The sequence below is a fragment of the Odontesthes bonariensis genome, chromosome 6 (genome assembly GCF_027942865.1).
Source record: "Odontesthes bonariensis isolate fOdoBon6 chromosome 6, fOdoBon6.hap1, whole genome shotgun sequence".
NCBI lineage: Eukaryota > Metazoa > Chordata > Actinopteri > Atheriniformes > Atherinopsidae > Odontesthes > Odontesthes bonariensis.
Window position 1 is genome coordinate 15,780,046 of NC_134511.1, and position 21,684 is coordinate 15,801,729.

At 40.3% G+C, this 21,684-nt stretch overlaps 1 protein-coding gene across 2 annotated transcripts; it reads right to left on the reverse strand.

The window, feature by feature from the left end:
• Nucleotides 1-54: 54 nt before the first annotated feature.
• septin5a (septin 5a) lies at nucleotides 55-21,315 on the reverse strand. 2 transcript variants are annotated; one of them, XM_075467591.1, is made up of 12 exons: nucleotides 21,190-21,315; nucleotides 21,034-21,047; nucleotides 5,711-5,801; nucleotides 5,311-5,397; nucleotides 4,862-4,985; nucleotides 4,636-4,770; nucleotides 4,387-4,504; nucleotides 4,207-4,308; nucleotides 2,453-2,549; nucleotides 2,220-2,355; nucleotides 2,000-2,102; nucleotides 55-1,163 (listed from the first exon to the last, which is right to left on the reverse strand). In XM_075467591.1, exons 1-12 carry the CDS (start codon nucleotides 21,233-21,235, stop codon nucleotides 1,101-1,103), a joined length of 1,116 nt encoding a protein of 371 aa, XP_075323706.1. In that variant the 5' UTR covers nucleotides 21,236-21,315; the 3' UTR covers nucleotides 55-1,100. The 2 variants fall into 2 exon arrangements, with proteins under 2 accessions (XP_075323706.1, XP_075323705.1); XM_075467590.1 differs by lacking the exons at nucleotides 21,034-21,047; nucleotides 21,190-21,315 and adding an exon at nucleotides 8,708-9,068.
• Between the last annotated feature and the right edge of the window lie 369 nt (nucleotides 21,316-21,684).

The following is a 21,684-nucleotide window of genomic DNA, read 5'->3' on the forward strand; positions in this document are numbered from 1 at the left end:
GTGATCACTGGGCTTCGAAATCTTTGAGGAAATGATGCAGAGGCAGAGAAGCCGGACAGACAAGAAAAGGGAGTTTATTTGTCACACCTTTGAGAATGGGACACAGACTGAGCTCACAGCCTTCAGGCAAAGTACGTACAGGTCATCAGCAGCATCAGCAGAGCATTAACACACTCTCACACACACACGCACGCACGCACGCACGCACACTCCTAATACAAATATAGGTTACACAACTTCAATGGCGTACCTTACTTCAAAGGAGAGAAATTCAAACTATCAGTTTTTAACCAAAATAATAATTTCAAGGGATCATGTTGTGGGAATGGCGCAAACTGGAGGCCATGATGCATTTAATACAAGCACGGGGGGAATTGGCTGTAAAGCAGTAAAAATAGGCCCACAGCGTTCAGCGGATGTGAGTAATGAGAGCAGGCTTGCACATGCACCCTGTACTGCATGAGTCCTCTCTTTATGTCAGAGCTCCTCTCTCACAGTAAGCCAGTGCCAATGGGTGCATATCAGCTCAGACAGCACATTAAAAACGCTGGGAGAGTCGAAAAAAGTTTAATGCCTATGAAGAAATTAAGAGCGAAAGTTGCATTTCATTAAAAGATAAGTAAATGCGGGATCTTTATATGGGGAAAAGGAGCTTAATGGACAGATACCTGGTGTTATGAATGTTATGACATACTCTCGCACAACCAAACACACAATCGCATAATAAAAAACAACAGCCACGTTCAAATGTAATCATCACAAAAAAAAAACTAAATTTCTTTACAAAACATCTCGCAGCACATACCCTGACACTATATCCAAAAGGTTTAGCAATGCATTATAAATTAGATACACTGAGTATTATTTAAATTACAATTTTATATTATTCATGTTAGGACCACAGAGAAGGGCTCAAAATGGGCAAATCGATCATTTCAGAAAAAGAGAAAATCTCCAGGCAAACAGACGAAACAAAGCACCAAACCGAAGAGAAATGTAGAGCCAGAGTTGCCACTAACACTTGATGTCCGAGACTGAAGGTCTCACTGTCGTTTGGGGACCGCAGATGGCGCCACTGCACAGCTCTGCTGCAGTAGAGGTCACTGGTCTTTGTCGTGCATCTGCTGCTGCATCTTGTTCAGCATCTCCTGCATCCTCTTCAGCTGCAGACACAGAGGAAGGTGGGTTGAATTGTCCACATCAGTATATCCTGAATGACTCGCATGTTTATTATCAGATGCAAAAAGTAGCATCTGCATCCATGGTGAGAAAGAACTTAAATCACTGTGAATTTAAAAGAATGTCTTTTACACATTGATTGTGCAGAAGACAAATAATTCAGAAATGCATCAACACATTAATTAATTCAGGATTCTGATAGAAATGTTGGATTTCAGCCTCAAACTGCAAATATCAAGCTTCTCCAAAAACTCGACAGTCTGTTGCTGTATTCATCGTCACGTGATAACAGTTTTCTATAAACGAACATCTTACAGAATAAGATTAATCTACGACATGACACATACGTATCCATGGAAAATACAACACGTAATATTTATGGAAATCTTTGGAAAGTATGTGTAACTACTTTTTTAGACTGAAAAACTTAAACCTGCACATTTTACTCTTGTTCAGTATCACAATTTATTGATCATCTTGTACTTCAGATGATAGACTGCGTCATAATGTGACATAACATATTAAATCAAACTGTATCTCATTGTCATTTATTGTGTTGTATAATTGATTTAAACCAATCACATCATATCCAAGTCCATTGTGTTTTACTCTGATGTCCCATCTTGTGCTGTATCGTTTCATACTGTAACTATTCATATGGTAATGTACTCCAGCATGTTGTGACATGTTGTGTCAAATCGCACAGGAATGTATTGTGAAGAATTGTCATCTTTATGTCAGATCACAGGCTCGTGAAACCTCTAAGATCAATTCCTCATTAAAAAAATAAATAAAAGTATCTATAAAAGTTGCTTCTTACCTCCTCATCTTTCATTTTGATCAGCTTCTCAGTCTCCGCATCTGGAGTGGACAGCGGCAGGATGGGGATGGGACTCTCCATGCGGTTGTCCTGAGACAGTTTACTGAGAGGTGAGGAAGAAGGTGAGGAAGAGGAGGAGTGAGATGGAAATCTGAAACCTGTGAATATCAGCAGATTCTCACAGTTGAATCCGTCGCCAGACACTGTCACACACACAAACCTGGTCATCTCCTGTATGCACTGCGCTCTGTAGTTTTCATAGTGGACGTCACAGGTTACGTCTTTCAGGTCGTGCATGTGGGAGCGAATCAGCATGTTCCTCAGTTTCACAAAGTCACAGTGTGACTGGTTTTCAACTGAGCACAGAAATGTTTTTATTAATAATCAGGTTGCAACATGCATACTGTGTCTAGGTTTGTATTCAGGCTGATTACAGCAGAAATGTGGACATACCTTCAACAATCCCCCACGGGTACAATCTTCCTCTCACTCTCTGTCCTCGCGCCTCCACAACTGTATTACTGCCAATCACAGCAAACGGAGTGCACTCCTGCACACAAAGGGTGTTATTTTGACCTCCATCTGACTGAGCATGGAACATGACTGTAATTATTGTGACGGGTGAAAGACAGTTTGTAACCCAACATCTATCACCTCTGAGCTGCTGCTCCACTTCAGTTTAAGAACAAAACAAATGTTTAGGAGGCAGTTGCAAAATTTCAAACAAATGTTTTCTTGCTTTAGCATCATGGGCATGAAATAGCTTCACGTGTTCAGTGTTCTCTGAAGTTGATGTACTTCAAAACCCGAGAGCAAAAGTCTCGCTTCAGACAGAGTCTCTGCCAGCAGAACAGGTCAGGATTTTTACCAGCATTACAAAACAGATCATCCAACAAAAAGAGCCACCGAAACAGTTTGGAACCAAATCTGCCAATCTACGTTTGAGCAATTCTGCATGATGAGACAGCTACGGGGTACAAAACAGACAAAAAAAAACCTAAGAAATAATCTTAGAATTGTCCCATGTGGCTGAGACTTTTCAGGGAACAGCATGACATACTTAATACAATGAAGAAAAAATAAAATAAGCCGTGAGTAGTTTTCCACTCCCCAGCAAACAAAAAGTCTCTTTGTCTGACTTAGTAAAGTTTGCAGATTATCCAAGGGAACTGATTTTGTGATTAGACACATTCTTGTGGGGCTTTTTCAGTGCTTTGAGGAGGAAAAACAAAACTTTTTTCACCTCTGTTTTACTGGGAATGACGAATAAGAATTACAGACAGACATAGATTTTTGCTGCATAAAACTGAAGCTGTCTGCATGCGTAAAAGATGATGTCACTTATTTTATTTAACCAGGAAACAGGCAACTCATGAGATACAAAATCTCCTTTCAAAAGTGTCCTGGCCAAGACAGGCAGCAGTTTAGATCAGCAGAAATACCTTGATACAAACTAACACTGTACACTAAATAATGTAAACATGTAGATATGATATAAAGGAACTATAAACTATATCAATCGTAGACATTAGAAGCTAAGAAAATTTTGAAAAAAAACCTGAAGTCTGAAGTCATTGGCCAAACAAGGAAAGAGTGGTCAACTATAACATTACAAAACCGGGCATATTTGACTCCAATTTGTTTAAAATTTGCTTAAATTTGTTTAAGGAAACCAGCTCCGAAAGATATTGCAGCTGCAACCAAGCAGAATAAGTTGTATATTTAAATGCCGCTTCCCTCATATTATATATCTAGAACTGGCAAAACCCAATCTAAGGTTAGCCCGTTAAAGGGGATTAGACTGCCTGTGACAATCTTCCAAAACAAATGTATGCTCAGTCATCCACACTTGGTTTGAGCAAGTTGAGCTGAGAGACAAATATTTAAACTGGCTGCAAACTGAGCAAACTCTGCTCACAAGGAAGTAAATAGTAATGGGTGGAAAACTTTGTGAGAATACAATAAGTGGACCAATGAGGATTTCAACAGGAACCTTTAAATCAAATACAGAAGATATGATTTGATCAGTTTTCATTGGAACTAATGTCAATGAAAGATGCTGCTGTCTTTTATAGTAGTGTAATAAAATAATTTAAAAAATGTGTAAAATGTGTGTCAAATATGTGTAATAAGCTGAACCTGTGGCAAAAAGTACAAATACATCCGCTAACATTGAGTAAGTAAATGATAAAAACAGGGACCTTCACCTTCAGCTCTTTGTCAAGTTGTTTAAACTCTTCATCCTCATCTGAGTCACATTCAGGGAACTGGTACACTTTGATGCCAAACTTGTCTATTTCCTCTCGTATCTGGATGAGAGCAGAAACATAAACAGTCAAAAAGTACAGTCAACATGCTGCAAAGCAAACTGTGGAGCTTTGACTCACTCGGTCTTTAAGCTTCTTTATCTCGTTGGGCGTGAGGCAGTCGGCTTTCGCTATGAGAGGAATTATGTTCACTTTTTCATGCAGAGCCTTCATGAACTCGACATCCACCGGACGCAGCCTGCGGGGAGAAATCCAGAGTGAGGGGGACACTGATGTAAACATATCAAAATCTGCACTATTTTCTGTAATGATGCATCCTTTTGTGGTCATGGGCTTGAAACTGTGGTGTGTGTGTGTGTGTGTTATTACCCATGCCCAAATGGAGGTATGAAGTAGAGGCAGCAATGGACTCTGTTGTCCTGGATGTTCTTTCTGTTCAGCCCGCTCTCGTCACGGAAGTATTGCTCAAACTGCTGATCTATGTAGTCTGTGATCGGCTTCCAGCTACAACACACACATACAACACAAGTTCATAAGCAGCTCCACCAAGTAACGTGGAAATCAAACCTTATGTCAGGCAGACTTTGCGGCTCACCACTCATTATTGTTGACGGCGTCTCCGAACCCCGGTGTGTCGACAATGGTCAGCTTGAGCTTTACTCCCTTCTCCTCGATGTCTACAGTGTGTTTGATGATCTCCACGGTTTGGTTTATGCGCTCTGCGAAGCATCGACACAAAGAGGATGAAGGACAGAAACTGACATGGAGTAAAATGAGCTGAGAAAGTGAAATAGGCTCTTCTGGTTTAGATTTCCTTTATTGATTTTGTAATGAATTACGTGGCTTTAGACAGGCATCAACCACCAAACATACATATATATATATATATATATATATATATATATTTTGTTCTGAGCCTTGTTTAATAGGTTTCACAAACTTTGTGAGACCGGCATGTTTCAAAACTCATCAAACAGAAGTCTGAACACAGAAATTTCAACTCTAGAGCAACATTCAGTGATAATAAACAGCATGAAGGCTCACCTTCAGCATTCAGTAGCTTCCTGTCTTTGTAGAGGTCTGTGAGGAAGAGGCTGTTGACCAGAGTCGATTTTCCCATCCCAGACTCTCCTGCATATAACAAGATATGAACGTATGTCTAAAAACGTTAACAAAACACACAGGTCTTCAAAAAACGTCATGGCCACATAGCTGGATTTATCATGTAGCCCAATGATGTCTATGAAGAAAGAATGAATGTTAGAAAAACTGGCCTAAACTGAGCACAAGGGTCACCAGTGTCCACTCTAAGACAAACACTGGACAGAATAACCTTCATGAAGCCAGATTCAACAATAATAAATAAAGCTTGGCTAATAAACTGGCAACCGTGTGACAGTTGGTGAAGATTTCTACATGTTCATGTCTTCAGTCAGAATCTGACCTGCAACCATCAGCGTGAAGTCGAAGCCCTTCTTCACAGACTTCCTGTGGACCTGGTTGGGCAGAGTTGCAAAGCCCACATACTGTTTCTCCTGAAACAGAAAAAAGGGAAAAGAAGAAGATGGAGTTTAATTTTAAAACGTGGCTTATGAAATACGTCATTCATTTCTCTGAAAATTACTTTCGTGCTCAAACAGTCTCGAAATGAAATAACTGACTGAAAGACAATAATTTGACAAGAGAAACTGAAAGTTTTAAATATTTTCAATCAGAAGAAGAGAAACATTGAGTTGCATTTATGCAAGTGGGAGGATTTGTTGCTTTTTTCCTTCTTATAACATTGGAAAGAACAATTTTCAGCTGTTGGTTACACAAAACAACACTGGGTTGCAGGAAGTTGTTACAGGACTTTTCCTAGATTTTCTGAAAGTTATGGGCAAAATGTTGAACCAGTAGAGGGAAAAAGGATTGGCAGACTAACCAAGAATAAAAATATCTGTTCATTATAGCCCTAAATTACAGTCTTGAGAAACTACCTAATTGTTTAGTCAGTTAAAAGCGAGAGAAGAAAGGTGAATGTATCAGTCTCCTAAAACCTGCAGTGATGTCTTAACATTGTTTTCTTTGGTCATTAGTGTTAAGCCAAAATATTCAGTTCACACTTAGAAACAAGACAGCGACAGAATGTTAAAATAAAAAGGGCGTTTAAAGCGATACAATGTAACTTCTCAAAAAGCCCATTATGGAGCTCCCCCTACAGGCTTGGAGGTAATGTACGGTTACACTGTCGTAAATACAACACCCTTTCGCTTTCACGTTTCACGTTTGTTGACGAACCGGCGAGGAGTCAGAAGGTGCAAGCTATGTAGACCGAGAAGGTAAGAGTAATCAAATGTACCTGGGAGCGTGAGAGGGGTCTATTTGTTTTTGCAGTAGGTGTGCCAGAAAGCAAGTCGAAGTACTTCCGCTCAGCTCCCGGGCCGCTCCAGCAAAGTTACATAGCGCAGTTTTTCCAACTCAGACCCCCGAAGGGCATAGGAGACAGGCCAATCGTAATATTAAAACTCATTCTAGTCGCACAATTTTTTTCAAGCTGTTATTTTAAGGTAGAAATGTTACATAGTATTGCTTTAAAGTATGCACAAATGTTACGCTACATTTATTTTTGAGGGAAATATTCTACTTTTCAGAGCCAGTTCCATAGTTTTAGGTGCAGAATCACATCAAAAATACACAATGAAAGCATCCAGTAATTCTGATATAGGTTAACATAAAACATTTTTTATAAAAGGGCGCTAACTTGGATTGAGAGAAGAGTTATAATAACCAGCAGTAAATAAAGAAAAACAAAACCAGCTCCCCTACAGTTACGTGCATTAATATTTATGTTTTTTCTGAAATTAATCCTTTTGCATCATTTATAACTAAATAATGCACTTATGTTGCTATTAAATTGACACAAAACCTGAAAATCAGCTTAAATCTTTGAAGTTGTTGTGTCAAATACCCTGTCAGCTGGCTTCAACTTACACATTATTTCTATAGACAATAGAATGGAAACTCAAAGAAGCAGGTACGCAACGGCTAAATTCCTGCCATTATCCAAAGAGCTTAAGTAGAAAAAAACTGAACTTCCCCTGTGGTTCTTCTCATTGTTTTGAGTTTTGACAGACTCAAATCACACCCCGTAAATACAGACAGTGATTTATTCAGGTGTGCCACTCATGCTTACAGTTTCTGTCTAAGCACAATGGAATGTCACCTGATTAATGGAGTTGTGTTGCTTAATCTTCTAGCTGCACAGTTCTGGGAACATTTTCAACCCTTTGTGTCTCTATTGGTCTGTCAAAGTCTACGAAAGACAACATTTCTAACCTGTTAAAACCAGAGGAACCCTCTAAACATGGGAACTGGGGTATTTTGCATCCGATTTTAATGGGTTAAAATCCCTTAGATGCTAAAAGATATACATTTCACCTTTGTAGATCGTTAATTCTAGATGGAGCATCCAGTAAAAGTATTATAAAGGTTTAAATGTAACACAGAGTGGCTTACTTTTAAAAGTTTGGTAATAGGGTTTCTTATTAACAGGTTGCTGATTCATCTAATGTAATTGTACGAATTGAATAATTGTTTTTGGTCCTTAGTAAGACACAAAAGACCAAAAAGTCAAACAGAAACAGCTACCAAATAACTAGGAGGATTTTTAATGTGAAGATAAAATGGATCTGACAGCCTCTGCTACAATAAAATTACCACAACACACAAAAAATCTACAACTGCATGGAAAAACACGTGCAGAGCATTCCTCTCAGAGCAGCTGAGAATAACCAGCGACTCAGACTTCCCACTAAACCTCTCACAGAAGCACAAAGAGAACCACAGGATACCAGTCGCTCACTGTGTTGGACAGTAGCTTTTGCTCCCGCTGCATCAGGCAGAACGTCATCTTTATCCCACAGCACTACATGCTGACATGTGTAGATATGAGCACACACTCGAGGCCTGCAGAGAGCATTCACACACGGACAGTAGCTACATTCAGTAGACCTGAAAAGCTCTTTTTTTACTCTCCAAACACACGAGCCAAACGCACAGTGAGCGTCCTCTTACGCTGTCATAACTTGTCACGGGCATTTCCGATAGCCCCCTCGGGTGAGGATCGCATTTATAAAAACATACAAACCAACATTTGCATAATAAGAAAAAAAAAAGAAAGTCACAGGCAAAAGAGCCAGAAAGACAAACTGCTGATTAAGCTGCAGATAAATCAGTCACAGCAGTAGAGCTGACACTGTAGAAATATCACAAGTAGAAACAGAGCTCAACTGAGAAACGCAATACCAGCAAAAAGGTGTTGACAGTGAGTCCACAGGTGTAAGGGCTTCCTGTTTAAACCAATGCTGAGCTCACTGCCATTATAGCCCTTTGCATATGTGTATAAATTCTTGATGTTTCTCTTCCCTTCACATTTCTTCCCACACATCCAACTCTTTACCTTCTGTCTGGCCGTTCTCACTCGTGGGCACAGAAGTCGTTCCACCAGTTTTTCTTGAAGCATGATGGCATCCATCCCAAACCACTCAGACACTGCTGGACCAAAATAGCCTCTCAGAAAGTCAAAAAACAGCCCAGCAGGGAAAGGGGAAAAAGCAAATGCGAACACTGAAGACTTCAATAAACTCGTCTTTCCCTTCCTGTTTGCTCCCTTTAAAAAAGTTCCTCCCGTTCTCCCTCTTCTTCCTTTTGTTTTCCCCCAGCCCCTCTGGTTTGTTTAATTCTTTCTGTCCTCTGCCCTACAGCGGTCCGACTCTCCCTGTTCAGACAGGTATGGAGGAATTCTCACTGCGAGAACGGCGCAAGCGGAGAGAGGGAGTAAGAGAGAGGTGGCAATTTGAGGGAGGAAACAAGGGAGGGATGGAAGAGGAGAAGGTCTAAAAGAAACTCATTCATTCAGCCTGTATTCCCTCCCCCAGCTTGGACGGCTGAAAAATACATCTCTACGCTCAGAGAAATTACCACCGGCTCACACTGAAAGAAAGTAGATGCTCTGCATTGTTGTTCTCAGAGTTGAAGAAGTGAAACACAGAGGATCTTGCTTGAACAAGTAACAACTTCAGCACAAACAATAACCACACAAACGCTGCAGGTCTCGGCACGTTCAGGGAGATTATCAGTCAATCAAGTTAATTAACTTGTCAGTCAAGATGCTCAGTGAGTGCTCTGTGCATGTTTGTGTGTGTTGACCTGTGCTCCCAAATGGAGACCAGGTTCTCTTTTTGTTTAAATTTCATGTAAGAATCCATGTTTAGATGAAACAAAGTGAAATTACTGCATCAGAAGCTTTGTTCTGCATCCAAACTCTTCCTGAAGTCAAACTACAGAACGGAGAGCAGAAATTTAATGTGAGAAGCATCGTGAAAGTGTTAATCGTGCAAAAACTGGCTTCTAACAAAAATTGATCCAAGATCCAGATACTGAATGTTTTACTGTCATTGTTGGTCGAAGCATAGACTGTTAGAACAGTTCAGAGTCAGGGTCTCTAATCATGTCCCAACACAGGACATAAAGCTGAGCAATCATGACATGAAAATTCTGCAACATGAATTTACATTTACAATTACGATTTGTACTTTTATCTCATTTCTTTTTTTCTTTTTCCAGTTTCCCCCATTTTTTTTTTTTTTAAATCAACATCCGATATTTCTTCTGCTGTTAAAATTAAACCAATGTGAGAAGTTCAGAGAAGAAGTACTTCTCAGGTGAAACTGCAAACAACTCCCAGACACCAGAAACTTTATGAAAGGCCCGACATAGACACTACTTTCACTTAACGGTCCACAAGCTAAAAAAGGCTGAGAGTCACTGGATGACCAGCTGCCTCATCAGAGAACACAGGAGCTCAGATTACAACACACAAGGACTTTCTCTGGAAAAGGACGCCTTTATGGCAGTCATTTTTTAATTAGCACTACTTCATGAAAGTTTTAAATATCATACATTGAAACTTTAAAGGAGCAGTGTGTAGGATGCAGTGAAAAAGCTGATTACATGCAGTCTCAACCTCCCTTCCCAAGCGTGTCTCAAAAACTGCTGTGGACGGTAAACGTGTGGAAAAACATGGATGGCCACTGTTGGGTTTGTCCATTCTGGGGTAGAAACATAGTAATGCTATATGAGCAAATTCTACTTGTCCCAGAGACTTTTTCTAGAGAGCTAAGAAGGATATTTCAAATTGTAGTTGTCTGGGAAGGACTGGCAGAAATAAAACACAGCTGTTCTTGACCAATCAGATGTGCACAGTGCTGCAAACACACGCTGGGAGTGTCAGGACTCACATAATAGTTCTGGTACTCTCAGTAACAGGGGTACCAGTGGTAAGAAGGGAAAGTTCCTACGCTTAAAACACTTGTGAGGAGGATGCAATGAAAGAGGTCTTTGGATATAAATTGCACTGTCTAAGGAAACACAAAAATGAATTTTATTTTCATGCAAATCAAAAGCAGAGCAATGAATATCATATTCCATGCCAATAGATCCCCCTAAATGGTATACAGTAATTTTGAGAAGTGGATAATAGATAATAGTAGTTCTCATCCTTTTCGAGTAACGACCCAACAGAATAATCAGACTGCTGGCTGTGACAACCAGTCAGTACAATCTTACGCACAGGTTTGTCAAGCTACGGTTACAGCTCGACTTATCCACTGATCGCTGTCCTCGATCCTTTATACATGCACGGGAGCGAAATCGTCTTAAGTATGTCTGAAGCAGCAACCCTGTGGACTGTATGAGCGACGTACAAAACCTTCTGCTGCTACCATCTTTATCTGTGGGAGATAAGGCTACATGCACGTGCAGCTGAATTCACTGCACAAAGAGCAGAGCGACAGTCTGGAAATGCTTCGAGCGACCGCGGGTTGACTGGAAGTCTTAATAGACTGCTTTTCAGTCACAACTTCTGACGCATTTAGCCATCTGACCAAAGAAACCAAAAAATATGTGAATGAGAGCAGCTTTATTGGGACATCTGCTGTATTAATATACACTTGTGCTTTTCTGTTTACAAAAAGATGCACGCCGTCCCTTGTGGTAATCCTGTTACTTTTTCTTCTGCATACTATGTGGGAACTGTGGAGTATGTACAAGTGACCTAGTCCAGTTTGAGCCTAAATGAGTGTATACATGGAGGATTAAATAGACTCCCAACAGCATTTTCTGGGGTCTCTCAGTCTGACTTTGAGGAATTTGATTTTGTATGATTTTGGTCAAACTAGCATGTTTACATGTTTTGCAAAAAGTCAGCTTGGGGTCTGACTAACACAATATTTTCTCCTTTTTTTCTAGCGTCATGTAAACGTACTGACTGTTAGACTCACTGTTTTAAAATGTGCAAACTAATAAAAGTACTAAAAAAGTCAAATGTAGTTTTCCAGATCCACATCCATAGCAGTTTCCAGCACTGATACATGGCTTGTTCCACCTATATAACCAGCTACAAATAGCATTCACAGGAATCCTTCAAGAAGATATAAAGTGAAACGTCAAAACAAAATAATAACTATATTCGGCCAATCAGCATAGTTTTTCTTCAGTATTTAGTCTGCAAATCTACACAACAGATAGTCCTAAGTATATGTTTTCTTTACTTAAAAGACAAATCTTTTCAGCCTCAGGAGTCAAATTCATTGACAGCTCATGAATAATATCAGTATTATCTCTTATCAGCAAAGTGCAATCTTCAACCAAACATTACATGTCACTTGTTTCAATCAATCTGTCTTGTTAGGTCCTTCTAAAGAAATTCTCTTATTATGTCTGTGGTGTATTTTTCAGCCGCAAAAGATGTGAGCAGGTAGTGAGGATGTTGTGGCTTAAACGGCTGGTCTGGACCGGAAAAGAACATAAAAAATATCAGCGACGATGGTCTCTCCTCCAGGCACTCAAGAGTGAATTTGCGTAGTTATGTGGCTGAGGTGCATTTCAAGGCAGAGGTTTAACCTGATTGACTCCAGATGTGACGGCATAGCATGTGTGTGTGTGTGTGTGAGTGTGCATTCAACGGGTGTGTCTGACTCACACGAGTGGGTAGCAGAACTTAAACATTCTTTGAAATAAAAGAAACCGGACCTCTTTCCTTGAGCTGACACGCCCCGTGGTGATGCCACGTAAAGGGCGTGATGGACTCACCCCACACCACAGGAGGGAGACAGAGGACTTAACCGGCACAAAAACGCCTATGGTTTGAGCTTTCTGACACCAGTAGAGTGAAGGAAAAAAAATCCAGATGTTCTCGGCTGGGATGACGCCGGTGTGCAACATCACAGTTTAAAAAAAAGGAAAGTAAGATGCTGGATGAAGAGTTTAGAGTTTAGATCTCGATAGACTGAGTGTGTGAGAAGTGCAACGAATGGAAGAAGTCTGAATGGAAGAAAAGAGCAGATGTCTTGAAATGGTTTTACAATAGCCCCCCCCCCCCCCCAACTAAACCCCCCATGGTCAGTCTTTCATTGTCGCCAGCTGTCCTTCTCTCCCATTCACACACACACACACACGCATACATACACAAACACTCAATTCGGTCACACTTTTATTGTTTCATGAAAAAGCTGACAACATATTCAAATAAACATCCCTCATCAATGAGTGAAGGAAAAATGTTGTCCTGGAAGAACCTCTTCATTCACCATCTCAGCCCTGACTCTCAGATAACACTTCAGCACTTGTCAAACATCTAAAATAAAGAATTTCTAAAGCTGGAGCCTATCCCAGCTGTCATCGGTGCCATTGGGCAAGGTGTGGCGTACACCCTGGACACGTGAAACCAGGTCACCAGTCCATCACAGGCCCACACAGAGACAAACTAACTCACTCCTGTTTCCTGTTTCTAGTTTTTCTCTGGATATGCTGAACATTTCCAGAGTAAATTAATTCAAACTGTTAAACTTTTTCTAAAACTTGCACTCTGGAAGTTTTCACGTCACACTACTGACTATTGAAGCGGGGCTGGTGTCCAAACTAGCTGTGATCTACTTGCTTGACCATAAACCCCTGAATTCAGATTTGAAAACAAGTCTTGTGGTGTAAGTAAAACAGTGCCATAAAGCCTAAAGAATGGTATAAAAGACAGATATTCTCTTCAAATCTATCTTAATCTGAATGATGTTATGAATATAAATAAAATCCACCAATATTTCAATATATGACTATTCTGTGGAGCTTTATCTCTATTGTTCTCACAGAGTAAGCCTTTGGTTCTTATCTTACCTTTATCCATGCAAAATTGCACCTAAAATAACTAAATTAGCATTGAATCAAGTTCATTCAAATCAAAAATTGAACTGAATTTGTAAATCCGTACAATACTCAGCCCTGTATCACACAGACCGATACTTCAAGCTTGTGCTCTAATCTGGGATCATGAACTTCCTCTCTTGGCATCTTTAAACCTTTGAATTTAATCACATTTTACTAAAATTCCAATTTTAGGCTTATCTTACATGAAAATGACTTTAACCTGCCTAAAAGTTGGCAAATCTGACAGGTTCCACTCTGTAAAGTGACTGGATTGGTCATTGGGACGCTCCAGTTCCTGCATTTTCAACTCATGGATATATCATGAAAATGTAGCTTGAAATGAGCTGTTAGTATCCCTGTTAGTCAGACTTGTTGACCTTCTGCCGTTATTGTGTCATTTCTCTTGATTTGAACACATTTATTATCAAACTTATATTTCCACTTGAATGTATAATTTCTTAGTCCTGCTAAAAATAAACCTAAATACTGGCTGTGAAACCTTAACAAAGAATATAATAACCACCTGCAAGAAGAAGTATAAATCAAGAAAAGTGAAAGGAAAATCTAATCCAAACCTCAATCTGCAATTTTTCACACAACCAGCAAATATTTTTTTTCTCCATAAGGGATAAAATGTGATTGTGTCTTTGTATTTAACTACTTATTTGACTTTTTATTACTTTTCGAACCATATGCACCACCTGTCATTTGAAGGAAACTGAATTTTTGTGTAAAATGTGCAAGTCCTCAAAGAGCCTCTAACTTTGAGGAGTTTTTTTGCAACCAAACATGCAGGAAAAAGTGATAATCATTTCAGATTCTGACTGTGTTTGTTGTCTCCCAGTTTGTTGGACAGTCCTGCAGAGAGGCAGAGATCTGTCACTCAATTGTTCATACACAGTTTTGACCCTATCGGAAATGAGCCCCAAAGTGACACAGCAAACAACTTGAGCCCCAGAGTGCGCACACAAATACAAAGCATCATCACTCAGTGCTGACCCTTTTCATAAACGAAGGACGGTCCACAGTAGTGAAACATCGCAGCACAGAAACACAAACAGAGCCTTTGAATATCTTTACCCGGCACGAGAAATTCAGCATCACATTTATGACTTATATTTGGAGTTGTAGAAAAGAAAATTAGATTTGGTGAATTGAGTCAGTCAAGCAAAAGTCTCCAACATCAGTCCATTAATGGGTCCTAATATACCAGATGACAAAAAAAACACTCAAAAAAATCCCTTTATGAACAACCTCGAAAAGGTAAAAAAAAACAACTTTGAAGCTAATTTGGATTTGATATTCCACTAACAGGGCCAGATTAATGAGAGCAGGATGCAGGATACCATTTCATCTTCAGTGTGACTTCAAATCGATCGCTGATGGACTAAGCAGGTGTAATGTTTACGATGTGCATCGGTGTAATTACACACAGATGAGGGGGATAGAAAATATTCCTGAGGGTAGTCTTACATGGCAATGGATAAAATAGTTGCTGTAATATCTTAGGACTAAAGGTGCAAACTAGCATGCAAAGTTAGACAGACTGGTTGCCAAAAAGTGAAAGTAAATGATAAACATACCGAGCTTTGCATATACCCGTCATCAGCTCCCTCCTGGTAAAAAAAAACAGGCTGTGAGCTGTGTGTGTGCTCTAGGCTTAAGGCAGCCAGAAGGCCTGCGATGCAGCCATGAAGAGCAGTGACCTTTACTGACGGCACCTCCCAACCTACCCGACGACACTTTCACACCATCCGCCCCGAATGATTCCTCTAAATTGTTGTCCGCAGACCGGATGGCGGGCCAGCAAGTGATGCAAAAGAGGGAGGTAAGTGGAGGTAAGAGGGGTGAGAGTGGGTGAGACGAAAAGGGAGAGGGGAGGGAAAACAACATAAAGACAGCCCCTCTCCCTCTTATGTTTCGTCTCAGTGGGGATCCAAATGCCTGCATGCACTTGGCCCTTTAACATGCTAATCTGAAAGCATGTAATTGCTCAAGCACCAATGAAATTGCTTCACTCAGGGACATTTGGCCATTGTCGTCCAGTTTTAACATCTGCTCATTCAAAGACAAATGATGCCTGTGGGAGCATGCCGATGATCTTATATGTTTAAGAGGATTTGTTGAGGACGGCTGACAATCGTCTAAAATCACAGAGGAACTCCTGATGCATCTGCACAATTCTTTTTGTCAACAAATCCCACAACAAGGAGCTGATTGTGTGTGTATTTGTGTCATCTGTTCCATGGCGTGATGTGAAACATCTATCAACCCATTAAATGTTCATTCAACACACGCTGTAGATCATTTCTGTAGGACATGATTCCATGTTCACAATTATATGTTTCATATATCCACAGCTACAAATTATTAACTCATTCATTCACTCCAAACTTGAGAATGACTTATTTCATGCTCAGCTAGTTCACTAAATCCCCACCCCAAAAAAACAGAGAACTTTTTCTGTCCCGTGACAACTGAACAAACTCAATCTGCTAATGCTGATCATGTGATGCAGTCAAAGAGAAATTAAATAAGTGGACCACAGATTGTTAGAGTACAGTGAAATCACAATTAATAACCTTGTGCTCCAATAGGAGCTAAAGCCACCATGTCACTGTTTTCCACTTAAAAACTAGCTTCATAATTGATTAAATATGTTGTTTGTTACATTAAGAACAGTTATGAAATAATCTAGATTGTCCTCCTTCATTTCATTGGATAACTGCTTTAATTCCTCATCTCTATGTCCAAGACATTTTTAATCCTAAACATATCAAGGCCAACCAAAAAAAAAGACTTTTTTTCAAAGACTTTTGCTATCTGGGTCAAGTGTCACTCATTCTCTAAACGCTTCTTGAAACAGAGAACCGAGGCTGTGTTATGACTAAAATCAAGAGCAAAAGAGGAGAAAAGGATGTAGGCAGTTTCAGGGATAAAACAGCTTGAACACACACACTCAGCTGGACCACTGACATCACATGCATGTTTGCTGCATGAGAAAAAGAAAGTACGCATACACATAAACACACTGCTGGGCATTAACTCAACAAACATCAAATGTCAAAGAGGAGAAAACACAGACATTGATCTTAATGCTTTTAGGGTAGAAATTCACAATGTATTTCATACATGTTAACTGATACAGTAGAACATATTCAGTGTTTTATTTCCTCTTCAAAGTATTCATTCTCTGAAATCCCAAACAAGTTGCTGCCTCTTTGTTGGGCAGCCATTTTAAACTTAGTGTTTGTTTGACAAAGAAAAACATGTCAAGCAAAACTATAGGAAGTGATGGCAAAGATGTCTAGACATCATTTAAATTTGCTGTGGATTGTAAAATATTTGGGGAAACACTACGAAGCTTCACTAAAGAGTGACTGAAGCTGACACAGAAACTCTTGGAACAAAAGGATTTTTCAACCCCAAAAACTGCTAAAAACAAAAAACAATCAATTCTTTGACATTTTGGGTAAATATTCAAGAAGATCAATATCTACTCACAACTGTCCATTAAATTCAAGGTCTGCAAATAGCCAGCAAATAGTTTAGCTCAGCATAGAGACTAGAATCAGGGAGAAGCTGACCGGCTGTGACCAAAAACCCACCAACTAGCACAAAAGTTAAAATGTGCCCTCTTATAGAGTTAAGTGCCACTCTACTAATTGGTTGGGAGCAATTATTTGCTGAGCTGGTGGGCTGGCAACAACTCTGAACAAACACAAAGTTTGTCACATAACCCCGACACTAATATCGAAGTTGCGGTCTTTACACTTGGCTGGAGAGGTCTGGGGAGTTTTTGGTGGAAGTTGGGTGGATTTTGTGTCATTTGGACCCTCATCATGTTTCCCTTCGTTCCAGTCTTCAGTCCAAGCTAAACCAACTGGTTTTCTACCATCAACTGATAGATGGTGATCACAGAAGAAACTCAAGGCTTCTCAGCACAGCCACTCACAGCAGGAGCTACAGAGAAATCGAATCCTGCATAATACCCCACCCAACCCCCGAGATACGCCTGTCCCTGCTCTGCAGCTGGTCCTCGCCGAGTCCCATCTGCGTCAACGAGTGTGTGTTTGTGGATTTAAAGACAGGGGGAGGAAGCAGGAGGGGGACTGAAGCAGAGGATAGAAACGAGAGCTGAGAGTATCTGAAGTGAAGTAAGACAGATGTGTGGGTGCAGGTGCATCTGACTCAACACATGCACACTGCTCCAGGGAGAAGTCCGACTCATGTGACGTGTTACTGGACATTCCAGAAAGAGATGACAACGAGGCGCAGTAATGTGGAAACACTCTACTCTTCTCTTTTTCTAAAAGTGGAGAATGTGTAACGAATAAGGTCTGGACTTTCTCCGCAGCTGCTCGTTGACGCATGCACTTCAGAATACTCCAGAAGGGCTTCTGGGTGGATCGAGGCAGGAAAACGATGCTGGAAGGACACGCTGGACGTCGCACTGTTCTGTTTGAAGCAAATCAATATTACTACAAAGTAGTGCCTCAGTCGAAAGCAGTATTCACCGTCTTCAGCAACTTGATCCATTTTTAATGTCAATCCAGGGTTTTGTTTGCATTTAAATATTATCTGGATCAAATCCAAAAACACAAGCTCGTCTCACAAGACTGTAAAAATCTGTCACCTATCAGACATCACAGTGTGATCCTCGGCACATTTTAGAAAAGCATTAACGATGATGACAAGAGGAACAACAGAGGATGAGCTCCTCTTCATGACAGATAATTGAGAAAGAGAAATAATGCATTTTTCCTTACTGAGATTTTGAGAAACACACGTTTTACTGTCTTATCAGACTATTTTCAGCTTGGGTTCGCATGGCTTTTGCTGATTTTTTTTTCTTAATTTTGACACAAAAACCTGTTGTTAGACAATTACTAATGAAGCTTGTAGTGAAACTGGTTCATTAGCTGTTGTCTGCAATCATTAGTAGCATCCAGTTTTAAGAAAAAAAGGTTCTCAAGGAGAAAGAAGATTGAACCTTGTGGTGGGAATATTTGATTTACTAACGTTCACGTGTGTAAATGCTTTGAACACGGGAAATTATGGCAGAAAATGTACACCTGTTCAAAAGGAAAAAAACAGTAATGATTCCATTTTTTGGTTGTTGTTCAGGTGATTCTGTCTTTGTGGATCACTATATGGGTGACATCTTTCAGAGAGCTGCCGATAAGACAGTGGCTGATTTTCTCTGTAATCTGTGATAGAAGAATGTTCGGTTAATATCCGCCCACACACAGAATAATCACCACGCTGGATTGTGGGTAGGTCAGAAGGCGTTTGACGCTCCCTCATATAGGAGAAGTGTGAAAAATGTTTTTTTTTTTTTTTAAAAAGACAGTTTCCTGGCAACGCAGTATGACGGATAAAGAACTGATGGGAGTGAATCAGAAGAAAAAGACGGACGGGGTGTCGCTGATGATGCTGGATTGACTGTCAGTCAGGATTCTTTCAGTGGTTATGATCTCAGCTTTAGGTCAGCTAAATGATTGAGATTTCTGTTTTTCCAGCCTCCAGCCTCCTTCTTTTACTCTGCAACCAAAGTTGTTCACAGTTGTGATATTTTTATCAATATTCCCAGAAAGGTCAGAAGCATGCGGAGCATGTGGGAGAGACAGCCAGCAGCTAAACTCACAAGGTGTAAAAACTGTGTAGTAATCTAAATATTACACTCAATGAATCACGCTGAGTTTGACCTGGGGGATTTTTTTTTGTACAATTAAAGCACTATCTACTTAAATGACAATGTCCTATGTTTAATTCATTATTAATATGATCAATGCTGCAGTGGTAATACTATGTGACAACAAATCAAGGTATTTAAACCAGAGATCTGGGTCCACTTAGAAATCTATGTTAGAAAAGAAATCTGTCTTCAACTTGTGCTAAATACCTCAGAGTCAAGAAACAAAGGTGCAAAAATTAGTGATCAAATAGTTCCAAGTGTACTTTGATGCAAGGAGACTGTACTTTAAGTCCTACGGCAATATCTCTAACCTCCCAAGAACATGACTTACAGTTAGTTACAGTTCATTTTGTCCAAAGGAGCAGGAAGTGCTGGAAAGCACCAAAAAACATTTAATCTAATACTGTACTTGGGTACAGTTTTGTACTTCATTCTCACTGCATGTCAGAGGTAAAAGTTTATACTTTCCATCCAATTACAGTAAACAGCTTTGGGTACTGGCTACTTCAAAATCAATATTTCATACCCTGGATAATATAAAAAGCTTTTAAAATAAAACACATGGTGACAGATTTTCTGGCATCTGATATATTACAAACCAGAGTTTGCAATCTGAGTCACAACTTTAGACGTCTAAGAGTTGTTAACGAGTTTGATTTTCCATTCTAAACTGGTTTCACTCACATCGGATCATACCTTTATCTATAATCTATACCCGTTTAATCCAGTTTGGGGTCAGCTGGAGCCTATCCCAGCTGTCATTGGGCGAGAGACAGGGTACAACCTGGACAGGTCGCCTTGAACCTGGGACCCTCGTACTGTGAGGCGATGGTGCTAACCACCACACCACCGTGCATCATATATATATATATATATATATATATATATATATATATATAGAGAGTGAGAGAGAGAGAGAGAGAGAGAGAGAGATACATATATATATATACACATATATGTGTGTATATATATACATACACACACACACACACACACACACACACATATATATATATATACATATATGTATATATAAAGGATGCAGAATGGAAATGGATGTTTTAACATACAACACATGGCATGTGTATCTGTTAATAAAAAGCTTAAATCCATGCTGATTATTTGAGGTTTTGGATTCAATTTCTCAAATCTTGGGACTTTTTGCTGTTACAGTCTAATATTCATTAATTACCAGGCTAAATTAGATATCAAGGCACACATGCAAATACATCCCTGACTACATGCTAAGAGGAAGAGGGGGAGGAGGAAGGCCCGGGGTCACCAGAGACCCGACCTCCCCTGAAGGCTCCTGTTGCAGCTGTTTTTCTCGGATGAACAATGGTCAGCAAGGGTTCACTAAATACTGCCAGCAGACGCGACTGTAATCGTGAGCTGTGTTATTGTAGCATTCGCAAGTTGGTAAATCCATCTGTCGACAAGCAAATAATCGTTGATAAATCTGCAGGCAGCAGAGAGGAGAGGATGAAGAGGGAGGATGCTGCGCTACGGGTACCATGTTGGTTGGCTGCTCGCCTCTGCCTGCTCCACATACGCGTCTAAAAATGAGATGCAACCCCCCTCCGCCTGTCAGTCTGTGGATCAGCGCTCAGCCTGCGATGGCACGGCTGTCCTCCGTGCATCGTGCACTTACAAATATAGCCTGAAGTAGCCAAACGCGAACATCGACCAGAGAGCAATTTCTTGCAAGAAATGAGATTTGAAATATAGAAGATTCTGCCTCAACTGAGATGCGAGTATAATCTCTGGCAATACTCGACAGTAAATAAGAATATCATTATAAATCAAACACATTAAATGGTGTTTCATACCTCAACGCCGTCCTCTATTGGCCGTCACAGGATGGATGAGGAGGCGGCGCAGGTGCAGGGATGCAGCGCAACGCCCAGTGAGAGAGAAAAATACAGCAATCACCGCATTGATCCTCAATAAATAACTGCGAATAATCCAAAAGGAACCACGCTCACCTGATTTAACCGGGATACGGCTTTTGTACCTGATGTTGGTCGTCATGTTTGACCGCTCTCCTCCCTCGATTTCACTGAAGCGACGGTTCACCCTCGCCTCGCCTCCAAAACCCAGGAGAGACAGTAGGAGGGCGGGCTGAGCTGACAGATGAAAACCCCTCCTCCTCTCAGACTCTGCCAGTCACACTGCAGTTCCCCACCAGCAGGGGGTCCGACAGGACGCGAACCAGCAACCCCACTGACACCAGTGTCCCACTTTAGACTAAACTTATCTGTATTTTTATGACAAAAGTAGAAATAAGTTGCCTGTTTTGGAGGAAGATTTCCGAGCTACGTTTGTTTCAGATATGAATTATTTGAAGAGAGCATCTCTTTGATATTTAATAACAACTGAGTTGACAGTTAAAGGGGAAGTTGTTGTTTTTTTAAATATGTTCCATCTACCAACCGATAACAGTGAACAATACAGCCTCTAAATAAGGCATTATCTGTCTT